Here is a 16,505-nt window from a genome sequence, read left to right as displayed (position 1 = left end):
AAACCAGCGCTTTTAAATACTTACAAAGAACTCATTAAATTATATGGAATAATGAAAAAAAAATCTGAGAACCTTTGACCTATAAAAATGACTAAAAAGCTAAGGATGAAAAAAAACATTTCTCCATCAAGAAACTACGTATACTTCTGACCCAGCAATAGAACTTCTACGGCTCTGTCCCAAAGAGATCATAAAAATGGGAAAAGGACTCACATGTACAAAAATATTTATAGCAGCTCTTTTGGTGGTGGCCAAGAACTGGAAACTGAGGGGAGGCCCATCAATTGGGGAATGGCTAAACAAATTGTGGTATATGAGTGTAATGGAATACTATTGTGCTATAAGAAATGATGAGCAGGTAGACTTCAGAAAAACCTGGAAAGACCTGTATGGACTGATGCTGAGTGAAGTGAGCAGAACCAGGAGAATGTTGTACACAGTAACAGCCACATTGTGCGATGACTAACTTTGACAGACTTAACCCTTCTCAGCAGTCAAGGATCTAAGACATCTCCAAAAGTCTCATGATGGAAAATGCCATCCACATTCAGAGAAAGAATTATGGAGTGTGAATGCAGATAGAAGCACAGTATTTGCCTTCTTTTTTCTTCTGTTTTGTTTCCTCTTTCTTGTGGTTCCTCCTATTGGTTCTAATTCTTCCTTACAACATAACTAATGTGAAAATATGTTTAATAGGAATGTATACAGAGAGCCTATATATCAGATTGCACCCGTCTTGGGAAGTAGGGGGTGGATTTTTAAACTCAAAAGCTTATGGAAGTGATTGTTGATAAATCAAAATAAATTAATAAAAAAAGAAACTAAGTAAAATGACTTCACATGTATAACTGATATCAAATTGCTTACCTTCTCAAGGGGTGGGCAGTGGAGAAAGGGAAAAAGAGAACTTAGAACTCAAAATTTTAAAAAATGATTGTTAAAATTTTTTACACGTAATTGGTATATATTTAACAAAATAAGTAAATAATATATTTCAAAACTGAAGACAGAATTTCAAACATCTGACTCAATGGCAACTATAACTTTTTTTAAAATTTAGCATAGAGTTTGCACTCTTTGGATTTAGTTTTTTTAATAAGAGGGAAATTGAGGGGGTTTTTCCTTCTCTATGTTAATCTAAATAACTAAATTCATCTGGGAACAAAAATCATCTTTGATAAGTACAAACTTTGGCATATTCTGAGCACTTAATAAATTCATGAAATGAATATTACCACACTTAATCTTTTCTACTTCAATACATAGCTAACAGAATTGTGTCAGAATTATTATGACAGAAGTCACTATTCATTCCAATTTACCCAACATTTAATAAGAATTTGGTATGTGCAAAACATTATGCTAGGCAATGGGAATATAAAGCCAAAAAAAAAAGGTCCTTGCCCTCAGGAATCTTACTTACACTTTACACAAAGCTAAGTAAGCACAACACAAGGCAATCTGAGAAGTGAGGCACAACTAACAACTAGAGAGATTAGGAAAGACTTCATGAAGGCAGTGGCACCTGAACCAATGCTGAAAAAGAACAGGACTATCAAGCCAAGCTGTGGAGTGTACAACGCCTAGAAATACAAGGCCAAGTTCAAAGAACATCTATTAAGCCTAGTTTCACTGGAATATTGGACAGTATGAAAGGGAAGGATGTGAAACAGGACCGGAAAAATAGGTTGCAGGGGGCAGTTAGGAGGTACAGTGGATAGAACTCTGGCCTTGGAGTTAGGAGGACCTGAGTTCAATTCCAGCTTCAGACACTTGACACTTACTAGCTGTGTAATCCTGGGCCGGTCACTTAACCCTGACTGCCTCACTAAAAAGCCAAAAAAAAAAAAAAAGGTTGCAGGTAGATTAGAGAGGAGGGGCTGTTAACCTGCGAACTTAAAAAAAGTTTTTGAACTAAAAAAACCATTTTGATCACTGTATCAATATAGTTGGTTTTCTTTGCATTCTAAATATGGATAAAGAGGAGCTGAATATACACACTACACATACAGTTTGGTGTAAGAAATATATTAACAGGGAAACAAAGGACAGGGGAGGCTGTGTTAAGCTGGAGTATAAGACCAGGGGGGAGAGTTGAAAACAAAACAATTTTCTGATCTTGAAAAAGGAAGGCAGAATGGGAAGACAAATAATTAGAATCTAATAACTGCTATTAAGCATTTAAAAACTTTATTCTGAGAAGGGGCCCCATAGCCTTTGTAGGACTGCTAAAGGGTCTGAAACAAATCAGGTTAAGAAATCTGTCACAGAGGGTTTAAAACAATCACTATGACAGAATTTGAGGGTTAGAAAGGATCTCAGTCACCAATTCAACGTAACATCCAGTCTCTACCTGAAGACCTCCAAAGAGTCTGAGGAGTTTGTATTTTACCCTAGAAAAACAGGCTATCACTTCAGGCTTTTGAATTGGGAAGCCACATGGTCAGACCAGTGCCTTGGAAAGATTAATTTTTATAGATGTGTGAAGGATTAGAGAAAGAACAGAATGGAAGCAGTAAGACCAATAAAAGACTATTATAATAATTCAGGCAATATGTGAATAAATCCTGAATAGAATGCAGAGAGAAAAGACAGGTGGTAGACAAGTCGTGCAGGGAGAGTCGACAAGATTGGTTGTAGGGTGCAAGACAGCTTTTTACAAAACTTAAATCACAAAATATTTCTCTGATTCAGAAAGAGTACATAACATATTATTTTCATTACAAAAATTTCTGTACCCTTGAAGTAAAAAAGCTTAACAAAGTTTAACAAAAATGGTTAAAATCATTCAATTTGTTGAATGACAGGATCTAGGTCTTTTACCCCTGTGTGACTTAACTTTGTATACACAATTGCATCTAACTCAGGGCCTCACATATAGTAGCTGCTCAATAAATATTTGTCAAACGCATGAAGTGCCTGACACTCAGGTAGAAAAGAAGAAAAACAACCATTAATTCTTAAGTCAATTTAGGAATGGCTTCAAAGCAAATCCCATTCAAGAAATTAAACTGTTGCATAACTGTGATTCTAAGTTTTACAGATCATAATTTGATACAGAATAAGTATGAAAAAAAAAGAATCACTGTCATGACTACAGGGATATATTTTCCCAAAAATATCTGCACATTTAAAAAGCCTATATCCTTGTTTTGTGTCTTTTTCAAGAGACTTAAAATAATTTCAAATGTGTTAGCAAAATTGTAAATAATGGGGGGGGAGATAAAATATCTGTATACCACAAAAGCTAAGTCTTTTTTTATTTTAAAGCATCAGTAACCAGAAATTGTTTTAACATTTCAGATAAGCCACCTACTCCAGAAGTACAATAGACAAGTAACTTCACCTTGGAATGCAGTTTTGCTGTGACAAATATTTTAAAAACACAAATTTGTTTCAACATGACTGATACATAGGAAAACATTTTGAGCCTAACACATTTGTTTGCTGCACAAGATTTCTCCTATAAAAAATAGTGAGAGAACTCAGGAAACTGTAGCACTTGACAATAAGTCACAAGCTGCAACCCTAATTTTGATGCCCACTTCTACAAACTTCAGGACTTTTGTAAAGGTAAAGTGCTACATTTATTGTTTAGCTTCCGGTGAAGTAGGAGCATTGGGCTGAGAAGAATTGGTCTGAACCACTCAGGGGTCCTCTGCCCAGACACCACCTAACTTGCTTGTAGGGTTCAAGGCTACTCACCCACACCTATTTATTGTAGCATTTATTTCTTAATCATTCAACATATCTCTAACTGTGCTACCTTTTTTAATTAGATTCCTATCTTTTTTTTAATATGTCACTGACATATTAAGTTTTTGAGCCTTGTGTCCCTAACCCCATTTACCCCACAAGCTCTTTTATTTCAAGATTTTGCATACAGCAGTGCTTTTTGGGAATCCATATGCTGAGTTATAGCAGAACTGATATTTGAATTCAAAGCAAAAGTGGAAATATGGATGAGTTTAGAGAGAATAAGACCTTAATCCAAGCATATTACAACAAACTTAACTGCACAGGGAAAAAATGTCTACATAATCTGTCTACTTTAATATCCTATTCTACAGTCATGATCATCATTGGGGGAATAATGCTGAGATCTACTTTTGAAGGAAACTTAGCTAAAACTTGTAATACAGCCATAAAATATGATATGCATAGGATTTCATGCCAATGTGGATAGGCAAGTTTTTCTAAGCTTTGGAAAAGCCAAAGTTTTCTCCCAACAAGCATACTATCTCACAGATTTAACCAATAGTTAATATGGCAAGAGCCTCAAATATCTTGCAGATGAGTGATAAAAAAAACTGTCATCTGACCAACCCAGAGAAGAATGGAATATAAAAACAACAGATTTATTCAAAGACAAGGACACATGCTTATTTAACCTTTTCTGAGCACCTATACAGTGCAAAGCTAAGCATTTATTTATTAAGCCACCAAGAAAGATCACCAAGCAAGACAAACTGGTTCTGAATCCAATTATCCCACCTGAACTTACTTGAACTGTTTTACACAAGTGAAATGTCCTCTTCTCTGAAGTCTACCACCATTTATAGACCCTAGCACAGGACTGAAAAGAGAACAAGCACTCACTCACTGACAGTTTTACTTTTGTAAGTTTGGAACAGGTAAGTAACAAAGTTGCTGATACCACTACTTAAAATGACATTCCATTGTGTCTTGGGTCTACACCATACCTTATACTGCCTAGAAAAATTGTAGCCTACCCCTACAAGTCCCAATCCTTTCCCTTGGCCTTTTGTCTCTTGGAAAACTGAAAACCACAAACCACAATGAATCAAACAAAAAAGATGCAGAATGTCAGCAAGCCAATAAGCATTTATTATGTGCTTACTATATGCCAAGCACCATGTTAGACACTGGAGCTACACAGAAAGCCAAAATCAGGCCCTGCCCTTGAAGAGCTTACATTATAAAAGGAAGGTGAGAATTTAAGGCTGAAGGACATCGTCTAGCTCCTACTCTGCAATAACAAATGATGAAAGTCATTTTCTAGGGTAAGTAAATTTGTAAAGACTTTGCTTGATCTGATATTTTAGTACTATGTTCCCTGCCATCCCTTCTCCTCTCCAAATATCTTTTTCCTCTACCCACATGGTTATAATCATTGTATATATTGTTTTCTTGTTTTCAGTTACTTCCCATACGTTCACATGAGTCTTTTTATGGTCTCTAAGTTCTTCATATTCCTCATTCTTTGACAGGTAATAATCCATATTTGATTACATCCCCAGGCCATAATTTGCTTGGCTATTCCCCAAATTAAGGGTTTCGACTTGTTTCAAGTGCTTTGCTACCGCAAAAAGCCCCATTAGGTAAATATGGAACTTTATTTTCTGTCTTTGACCTCCTTAGGGTCAAAAATCTCCTAGCAGTGAAATTTCTGAGTCATAGTGTACAGACATTTTAGCCTTTTTTCTTCTTTTTTTACAGCCTAATTCCAAAACTGCTTTCAAGAAGTCAAGAATTGAGAAACTCACATCATCTAAAATTCACTATGTTCTGGTTATAAATTTAAATACACACACACACACATACACATAAATATGGACTGCGGCTTTATGAACTCCCAGGTTGTTGCTATTAATGCTCTACTTTTTTCAGAATTTAATTCCATAACTGACAGATACAAAATGAGATCAAAGAAAGAAGAGGATCCAAACTTTATGCATGTCTCCGGTGGCCTGGCCTGATACTCCAAAGTAGTTCTCTTTGGGATTATCATTTTGGAGCAGGAATAAGAAAACATTATATCCTCCAAAGGAATCAGGGATAATGTAGAAGATACAGGCGACCCAAGTAAACAACCGAGAAACCAGGGGCAATTTCACTGTATAGTGACTGGACCACAAGCCTCAGAATTGGTAAAGCCTGGATTCAACTCTTTTCATGACACTTACAGATTTAATAACCTCTCAGGTTAAGACTAAGAACATAAATTGCAAAAGAGTAGCCAGCCTGCGCTAGTAGAGGGAATTTATTCCCTGGGAGTTTCCTATACTGATAAAATCACAGGGTAACAAAAAACCCAGTAAGGCATGATCTCTGATCATTGTTTTCACAATTTTAAAGGGTGAGGCATATTGCAAGTGAGTGATATACTGGGTTACAGATTTGGTTTTTTCTAGTCACCACACAGGTTTTCAAAAACAGCCCTAACCCAGGGATTGCATGGTTTTAATGGTAGATTGCTATCCCTCACTATACTTTCAATTTCTGGACAAATTTAATCACAGAAACACAGATTTGAGGCTAGAAAAGGACCTTGGGTCATTAAGTCCAACCTGTTCATTTTTAAGATGAGGAAAATGTGGCCCAAAGAAGTTAAGTATTAAGAGAGTGTCAAGGGGCAGCTAGGTGGAGCAGCAGACAGAGCACCGGCCCTGAAGTTAGGAGGACCTGAGTTCAAATCTGGCCTCAGACCAAACATGTGACACTTACTAGCTGTGTGACCTGGGCAAGTCACTTAACACCAATTGCCAAAAAAAAAAAAGAGAGAGAGAGAGAGAGAGCTCCAGGATCTGAACCCAGGTCCTTTGACTCCAAATCTAAGGTTTTCTACTGCCTACATTCAGAAAAACAGAAAAATAAATTGTTCTTGCCACTAATGAAACCATGATATAAGTAAAACTAAACCAAATCCTGATATAATAATTCACTAAGCCCATTGTTCTCTTTCCCCTTTCACTAAAGCTACTTTTTAAAAATAGGAATTCTTTACAAGGAGAGAATGAAGCACTTACACTTCATAGGACTTTAGAGCCACAGATGCCAGGCTTGGACTAAGCTCCACATTTCAGAAGGGACCGTCACAAGTGAAGCCTAGGGCTCAGAGTCAACAGAAGGAAGCTGCAGCTCCCACATTTCAAAGGGGCTGCAACAAGAGAACATTTTCCATTTAATCACCCAATTCCAACTTCCTATTTCACAAACGCAGGAAAGAGGCCTTTACATGGGTACAGCAAAGGTCTACTCCCAAGAATATGCAGCAGGCTATACAAAGCTCTTTCACTAATAGCCTTAGTCTAAGTTCCTTTACTATCAGTCACAACAGATACAAAATAAAATTGTTTTCCCCCCCTTTAAAAAAAGTGTACCATTCTTATATGACTCATCACAACTTTGAAACCGTCAATAACTCTGAAAACGGCCAACCAATGAAATCACAATCATTCCCTCAAAAATACAAGCACACATCCAACAGAAGCCCAAGGATTTATTACCTGCCCAAAAATGAGATTAATATTGCTCATTTATCCTACATACATAGTTAAAGAACTTCACTGGGTATAGTAAAACCAACCAAAAAGGTATTTATTAAGTACCTACTATGTGCAAGACACTGTACTAGGTGCTGCCAATAATGAGACAAAACAAAAAACAACCCCTAACCTCACTTACATTCTCTTGGGGGGATGGGGGGGTGAACTGATAACACAGGTTATAAGAGATAAATATGCACATGAGAATTCAAGAATGGAGAGTGGGAATAAACACCCCTCAGGAAACATGAAATTTCCTAAGTAAATAGATCCAATAAAACACTGTCAAATTGTTTCAATTTCAGGTGTTAAACAGTTTAAAAACTTTCCAACTACCAATTTATTTGCAGAATGAAGAATGTGCATCAATATAGTGACAGATATGTGACCCTGGGCAAGTCACTTAACCCCAATTGCCTAAAAAAAACAAAAACAAAAAACAAAAAAAGCTAATCACCATCTGAGCCTTCAGCAAGTCGTAACCCTACTGGAGGGTGTTGCCTCAATTCAGGCTAATGGTTGCTGAAGGCTGGGGTGGCTATGGCAATTTCTTAAAAGACAACAAAGAAGTTTGTCCCAATAGAACGACTATTCCTTTCACTTGAACACTTAGAAGCCATCACAGGGTTACTAATTGGCCTAATTTCAATATTGTGTCTCAGGCCCAAGGAGAGGGAAATAGACAGGAATAGCCAGTGGGTTAAGCAAGCAGAACAAACATACATTTATCTTAATTAAATTTGCCGTCTTATATGGGCACAGTATGTGATGCCTTCAAACAATTACATCAAAGATCACTTAGCACAGGTTACCATTAACAGACGTAATAATAATGAAAAAGTTTAAAATATTATGAGAATTACCAAAATGTGACAAAGAGACAAGATGTGAGCACATGCTGTTGGAAAATTGGCCCCAATACACTTGCACAAAGCAGAGTTGCCACAAACCTTCAACTGTAAAAAAAAAAAAATTTAATAAAAAAAAAGCAAAAAAAACCACCACAGTATCTTTGAAGCACATAAAGCAAAGCACAATAAAACAAAGTGAAATAAAACAATGTATGTCTTGCTATTCTCCTAGAGAACTAGTAATTCCTACTAGAGACTGAAAGAATGATGAAAAACGTGACTTTCAGAGAGGATAATTTTTCAGATATCTCCCATTCAATTCAATTAAGTGTAACAACATGATCTCAAGCCAGGAAAATTAAAATTTCCCAAAGCAGGAAAAAAAATTCCTGAGAGACAAAGGAAGCACAAGGAAGAACAAGTTTAATTTACCTTAAAGTAAAAAAGGAATCCTTTAAATCCTTTAAAGTTGGTCAATTTTCTTGCTAGCTCTTACATTTGTACCACCGTGACAATAATAATGTCGTGAGGAAATTGCCAGTCCTGCCACAACAGACTGTTTTTAGTGACAGTATTTTGGGTGGTAGGGAAGGTTTCTGACAGTAAATGGAGACTGAAGAGATTTTTTTTTAATCAAATCAGACAATCTGAGGGACTAAAAGCATTTGTTCCAATGTAATCTATATTGTAAGAAAGCCTAAAACCCAGCAACCACAATAAAATTGAAGAGGGACAACATACACACCACTGAGTGAATCACAGAAAAGATGAAAAAGCAAAGAATTTAGGGGAAAAAAATAACACAGACCCCAAGAAGCAAGATTCAAATCCAGATAATACATATAACCCCAGCAGAGAAAACCAAACTTTTCTGGAAGCAAAATGGTTCATTCACTTAAGCACAACAGACAACTTTCATCTTGGCAGCATGTTCTCTAACAACTAGAAAGGGGTGGGAGGGAGAGACACAGAATTACTTGCTCTGGGTATAAAATATATTCAAAAGAAAAGCATCTTGTCTAATTCTAAGCTCATAATTTTAAATAACACAAATAATAGACAAGAGATTCCTTAAACATGTTTTTTCTAAACAGTCTAAGCCCTTAATTGGCCAGACAATAAAAACCAAGTAGAAATAAGCAAAGAAGCAGTGGTGCAAAGGATAGAGCACTGGCCCTGGAGTCAGGAGGACCAAGTTCAAATTCAACCTCAGACACTTGACATTGCCTAGCTGTCTGACTCTGGACAAATCACTTGGCACCAACTGCCTCCCCCTCCCCCCTAAAAAAAAATGAAAGAAGCCTAAATAATGTTCAAAAAAAAGACTGTAAGCCCCACCATGTTCCATTCTTTATCTCAAAGTAAGAAGTCACTGAGAATGAGGAAGAGGACTGACTGCTCTCCCCAGTGTTCAACAAAACTACACATTCCTTTGGGTAAAATTCTTTTGCTCTCCAGGCTGCACTCCTGAGTCTCCTGGACTTTCTCTACAAATGTTGCAGCCCAGGGTACCTATAGCTTTTTAGCTCCCTTTTATGTGTAGTCTTCCCCCATTAGAATGTAAATTCTTAGAGGAGACAGACTTTCTAATTCTATTTGTATTCACAAAGCTTAACACACAGTGCCCAGCATACAGTTAAGTGTTTAATAAATATTTGTTGACTTGACTTTTTGGTCAAAATTAGCCCTAACCAGTGGGGAAGGGAATGTCAATCCAGTTCTGACTCAATCCCAAAGATGTGTGTCCCACACAAGGAAATGAATGCCCTTCAAGAGTTCACTTCAAGGCAATTTACAAGGGCCCTGGACCAAACCCATATCCCGAAACCCACTCAAAAAAACCATGAAATCCATGAGCAATCCTGCTTTAAAATAGGAAATGCATAGCTTGAATCCATTCCATATTATGTAAACTGAGTGCCAATTTTGGAACTTCCACCAAATTAGTCAGAATAATATAAGTCTCTTTCTTAACCACTAGCCCTTATCCCCATTTAACTGGAACAATTTTCAGAGAGGTAAACCAGAAGAATATCTCTAAGATTTCTTCCTGTTCTAAAATTCTATGATTCTGTAACTCTATGAATGTGGACTTCATTAATAAGGTGGGTTCCTGGAGGATAAGATACTTCAAGCAAAAGTTTTTCAAATTTGCAAGGCCATCATGGAATTATAATCTAATACACTAAGCTATATATTCACATTCAAAACCAAGGTTTCATATATACTTTGGAGGATAGATACCACAAGAAAAGAGCAAAACACAGGATGTATAGGGAAAAGGTCAAAACAACTAGAGCAAAGTTCTGCAATAAACCATATCAACCTAAAAAAACCTGTGCAATCAAAATGATCAAATGAGTGTAATAATCATCAAGTAAGGCAGATAACAATAGTTAACTTTTATACTACAAACTTTACAGTTTACAAACGCCTCTCCTCTCAAAAATCTTGTGAAATAGGTTAAGAAAGACCACTGGTTGTGCTTTAAAACTAATGCAAACCAGAGACTATGACTCTCCTAGAAAGAAGAATCATAAGGGGCAGCTAGGTGGCGCAGTGAATAGAGCTCTGGCCTTGGAGTCAGGAGGACCTGGGTCAAAATCCAGCCTCAGACACTTAACACCTATTAGCCGTGTGACCCCGGGCAAGTCCCTTAACCCCGTTTGCCTCACCAGAAAAGACAGCTAGATAGCTAGATAAGTAAATAAATAAATAAGAGGAATCCTAATGGTACTTCATATCAGGAACAGAGGATCACAGATTTAGAGCAAGAAAGGGCCTTCTAGAGATCATCTAGCCCAGCAGTGTCAAACACAAAGCAATACTCTTGACTGCTGACTCAGATTATATAATTGGGCAATATTTAACAAAATAAATAAAAATACAATAAAACACGGATGTTAACATGTAGTTTTCTAAGTTAATAGCACCCACAGAAATCCTTACATACAGTTTATGACCTCACTTTTGAGTCTAACACCCCTCATTTTGTAGATGATACCTAGAGAGTTCAAGTGACTTGCCCAAGCTCACAAAAGCTGTAAACAGCAGTGTCAGAAATTGAACCCAAGTCCTCTGATTTGAAATCCAGCAGAAAAATCCTGATTCTGAAAGCCAGAAATTTTTCCACTACAGTGGTCTATAAATTTTCAACACCACTGTAAAGCTCCAGCAAGCAAAGAACAGGACTACACTACACTAGTCACCCTTCAATCGCAGAGTCAGCCTGTAACCATCTGGTCACAGCTTAGTGTTGAGTACAACCCAAGGAAACACAATCACCAAAACAGTGCGTAAGTTATTTTTTTAAACTCTTACATAGCTCAATAACTGACTATACCACAAAAGTTGCTTTTCATTTTTCTACTTTCTGATAAATGCAAATGACAAATAGAGGGCATGCTAGCTATAACAATAATCTCCATTTAAGACAGGAAGACTAATGGACTTGGAAGGTCTAGCACAACAATGTCCATCCATTCTTGACTAAAAATACAAAAATATTCATGGAACGCATAGTAGTTTATCAGTAATCAATAAAAAACATTGCCCCTTGTCCAAAGCCTCAGCTATGAAAAAGAATATTTACCTAAATTTCACTTATTTTCTTTACCTGTAAAATGAAGAAGCTAAGCTTGATGACACCGATAAAAATTAGTCATTATAAAGAATTCCAGATTTCTAGCTCTAAATCTGTTTTAAACTAGCCTAAATCGCTACAGTTCAATAGGAACCATATTCCTCCTGTATCACTGTAAATTTCTTGAAAGCACGGGCTTATATTTGCTGGGGGAGATGGGAACAAGCATTTATATAGTATCTATCATGTGCTAGGCACTGCGCTAAATGAGTTTTACAAATTATCTCATTTGATCCTCGTAACAACTCTAGGAGATAGGGGTTGATATTATTCCCATTTTAGAGATAAGGAAACTAAGGCAAAAAGGTCAGGTGACTCATCCAGGAGCACACAGCTAGTAAATGTCTGAGGCCAGACCTCAGGTTTTCCTGATTCCAGGCCCAGTGCTCTCTCCACTGGGCCACCAGCTGCTATATCTTTGTAGCCTGAGTATAGAATAATGGTTTGCACTGCCAGGACTTAAAAAAGAGGCAACTAGGAGGCTTAGTGTAGGATGTAGAGTGTAAGGCCTGAAGCCAAAAAGACTGGGGTTCAAATCCTGCCTTAGACACTTCATTAGGTATGTGACACTTGATGAGGCACTGCACCTGTCAGTGGCCTCATTTATAAAATGAGAAGAATAACAGCATCTATTTCGAACAACTGTTGTGCGGGTCAAATAAGAATAACATAGATAAAGCTCTTAGCAAACATTAAAGGCATAATACAAATATTAGTTCTCATAAAGAATTCAACTAGAAATGCAGTGACTCATTCATATATGCAAAGCTTTTTTTCAGACCTTCCTAAACTTGTATCAATAAAGAAAGGGTACACTGGCAGAAATATCCTCCTCCTCTTAAATAAGTCTTGCATTTTCAAGTATGAATTGTTTGGTCACATGTAAAACCCTTACTCTGGTTCAGACTCCTGTCACTTTCATTTGTTTTTGTAATGGTCTCCTAACCTATCTCCCACCTTCAACTCTCTCCACTTTCCAATCCATATTCCTTAAAGCTGCCAAAATTATAAACACAAGTCTGATCATGTCATTCTCTTGCTCAAAGAGTTCCAGTGGCTCACTATTACCTCCAAAATCAAAGAAGCCCTTCGCTAGGAGGTTCTGCCCTACCTTTCTGAACTGATTCCATTCCTTTCTTTCTCACACTTCAGTATACCCAAACCAGCCCACTTGCTGTTCTCTCACATATGACACTCCACCTATCACTTTTCACATACTCCTATGCCTTTTCACATACTCTCCACGCCTCCTCACCTCCACGTAGCCTCTGATCAGCTCTAGCTTATTTCTTAGCTCAGCCCAAGTGCTACTTCCAACATGAAGCCTTTCCCCCGGTTCCCAAAGCTGTCAGTGCCTTCATCTTCACACATACTGTTTCCACTGCCTTGTGTTTATTTCATGAGTATTTTGTATTTACTTATGAGTACACATGTTGTCTTCTCCAAAAAACTGCAAGCTTCTTAAGGCAAACACCCCCCCCTTTTTTTTTGGACTCCGTATCTTCATCCTTAAGCACACTGCCTGTCACATAGTAGGAGCTCAGTAAGTGCTTGTTGGCTGACAGCTTAAAACCACCAAATAAATGCCTAGTATTCAGGATAAATCACCAGGTCAAACCAATGACAAAATGGCAAAGGAAAAGAAAACCCTGATGTTTCAGAAGAACTTCAGGGAAACAGGAATTCCAAAGAGGAAAAGTACTAGGATACATATGCCACAGCCTGTCTCATTTGTTATGGAGAAAAAAATTCCCAAGAATCTAGGCCAAATCAATTATCATTGACCCAAGGTTATCCTGGCTCATCTGCTGTGATGATGCATAGTACAACAACCAGATTTGCTCTTATTCCAGTCAAAACTATCATAGTTTTCCTGTCTATAAAATACACTTCCCTTCCTCTTGACTTAAATTACTGCCTTCAACAACTTAGTAGGTTATTCCATGTATCCAATGAAGGGATGACTTTTCATTCAATGCTTCCCCCTAGAGTTTGAGTTGGCTAAGTTAAATTAGGACATCTCCCTCCCACCATGTTTAACTAAGTCTTGCCACATAACAGGCTCCTGTTAGGTAGGATTGCTATAAAAGTCAGCCTCCAAAAACAGAGAAATGTAGTTTTTTCTTTCTTTAGAAAATTTCCAAGATATCAATTCTAACTGCCTGTCATATGAAAAATAATCTCTGCAGCAGGCTGCTTCTAAGAATGGGGGGGAGGAGGGAGGAAAAGATGGTTGATATATGCAAGACAAGGAATGCATCCTATTCCAAAATGTGTTCAAATGTATCTAAGTTGTACTGATGATTATCTAACTATTGCCTCACAATGAGCTTGTCAAGAAGACCCATTGGTACAGATCCTTGGAATTACAACTGTATGGTGACTTTGAGATTGTGAGGAGAAGAAAAATTATGTACTACAAAAAAATAAGAGAGTTTCTTCTTGAAACCGGGCTTGCGGCACAACTCAGATTTAAGCAAGCTCTGTCCTCCAAATAAAAACATAACTGTGCTAGGAGCAAACTTGAAGTTCATTACATACCACTGACACAACTTGGGAAACACTATGAGAAAGCCTCTTTGAATTAACAAATCACTTTTCCTGTTCAAACCAAGCATTTCCCTCCTATAAAAATGAAGGTAATTTCAATCTATCTTACAAAAATAACTACTGCTAGTAAACTATAAAACAAAGCACCACAAAAAGGCTTTCACTCTCTAGACCACATAAGCTGGTTGTGTGTTGTGATTATCAAGTAATGATACCTACCTTATAAAAAAATTTTCATTACTTGAAATCAGGCAAGCCAAGACTTGGGTCCAAAGGAACATACAAAAATAAACTATCACCCACCTTATTTCAAATGCAAAGTTGCAGGGTGCCCAGTATATACGAAACTAACACACACTAAGAGCTCAAAGAAGTTAACTTTAAAGGGCAGAGCACCAAAACTCTTGCAAAGAAATATTTTTGGGGGCTAGAGAAGGGTTGTAAATAGAAGCGAGAAAAGGATTTGTGCTTGAGAGAAGGCAAGCAAATAAAATGCTTCATCCTTTAATTTTCAAAGCATTTTCATATTTGCTTTAAAAAAAATAATTCATAGCTCTATAATCCAAGTCAAAAGGATTAAAAAGTTTTTCCCACATTTCAGAAAAAAGATATTGTGCAGCACAAGTTGCGGTGGAATGGGGAAGAAAGAGTAAGTCTCAACACTGAGTTAAGTGATAAGGATGTGGCACAGGAATACAAAAAGAGGGGAAAATTGTCAGATGGAAAGACCCAAAAGAGCTGAGAGGTTAGAGATATTAATGGATGAAAATGAGGACGGGGGGCGCGGGTAAAACTGAATGGGAAAGAGTCACAGGTAGCAAAATGAGAAGGTAGTGGGGAAAAAAGGACAAGGCACCCTGGAGTGGGCGTGCTGGACAGGGAAGAGAGGCGGGACAGGGACTCAAATTCAAAGAGACCAGGAGGAGACACGGCTGGGAGTCCCTTAGAGGCAGTTAAAGAGCGGGAACGCGTAAAGGCCTGAACTCCCAGGGGGCTCAAGGCCAAGGACATGGCTCGAGAAAATGGATCAGCCCCTGGAAGAGAAGGGACCCAGAGCCTCTGGCTGCCCCTTCTCTTTAGAAACTTCCACCAGCCGCGGCTCGGCCGCCGCGCCCCGCCCCGCAGCTCCTCCCCTCGGGCTGCACGAGGCCCCGCGGCCGCACCTGGACTCGGCCGCCTAGCCGGTCCGGGCCTGGCCCGAGGCCTCTCCAGCGCCAGTGCAGCCCGCCCGCCCCTGCGGCAGGCCCTGGCCGGCAGTCGGCCCCGCTCACCGATCGCTGAAGCTCCCCGAGCCAAAAAGAGGCGCGCTCCTTGCCGCTGGGGTCCGGGTCGTGGTAGAGCGCTTGCACAGCCTGGTACACCAGCTGCAAACTGGGCTTCGTCCCTTCCATGGCGCCGGCTCCTGCTTTTCACACGCGGAGGCTCCGGCTTCTCGGGCTTCGCTCCTCCTCACTGCCTCGGCCACGGCCGCTCCCTGGCCGGCGCCATCTCCTCCTCCTCCTCGGCCGTTACCGGGGCGGGGGGTGTCCCGTGCAGGCTGCCCTCCTGGAAACAGAAGCCTAATCGCGTTCGGGTTCCCGCTTTCTTCTGTGCCTGCGATCGGTTGCCGGTGTCACCATCGGGTTATCCCCGAATCCGCCTGAGAGTCCGCGTGTGCTCTCCACCTCGCCCTCTTCCTCCCCTCTAGCTCTGGGATCCTCCAGCTTCAGCCGGCTTCTGCAAACCACAGAGCCTTGCAGCAGGAGTACCGCTCAACCCGGACCGGAAGCAGCGACACTGTTGCCTTAGCGCACTTCCGCCGGGGCCGCAGCAAACGATGCTCCCCGCCTTTCGGGGACCCCGTGTACCGGAAGTGGCCCTCCCCGGCCAGAAACCTGAGAAGCGCGAAAGGAAGCCTTGCGTTCTGGTATTGAATTCCGGTGGAGCCCCGGGGACCCGGGCCCGAGAAGCCGGTTCTTTTTGGTACTGGATGGAGGACTTTCCTCCTTCTGACATCTCGAGGTGCAGCCTGGATGCACCCTGAGGTCCCTGCGGCGCTGCTTCCACGTGGTCCCCGGGGCTACGTCTCTGAGCCGAGATCGATTCTCCTACCAGCCGGGGGTCAACTTCCTCTACTGCCTGAACAGCCCTCGACTCTCTCCCCCTCCCTTGCCCCCATAACTGTTACGTCTT

The 16,505-nt window shown here is 39.5% G+C and overlaps 1 protein-coding gene across 1 annotated transcript in view; it reads right to left on the bottom strand.

The window, feature by feature from the left end:
* The window catches only part of TNPO3 (transportin 3), a 116,021-nt gene extending 99,894 nt beyond the window's left edge, over positions 1-16,127 (bottom strand). Inside the window, exon 1 of the mRNA XM_021002276.2 lies at positions 15,605-16,127. Coding sequence (XP_020857935.1) covers positions 15,605-15,724 — 120 coding nt within the window. The 5' untranslated portion in view covers positions 15,725-16,127. The remainder of the gene's footprint in view (positions 1-15,604) is intronic.
* Positions 16,128-16,505: the final 378 nt, after the last annotated feature.

This window comes from Phascolarctos cinereus, unplaced genomic scaffold (genome assembly GCF_003287225.1).
Source record: "Phascolarctos cinereus isolate Bilbo 61053 unplaced genomic scaffold, phaCin_HiC Scaffold_1;HRSCAF=81, whole genome shotgun sequence".
Taxonomy (NCBI): Eukaryota; Metazoa; Chordata; class Mammalia; order Diprotodontia; family Phascolarctidae; genus Phascolarctos; species Phascolarctos cinereus.
This window is presented reverse-complemented; position numbering and strand designations above follow the sequence as displayed.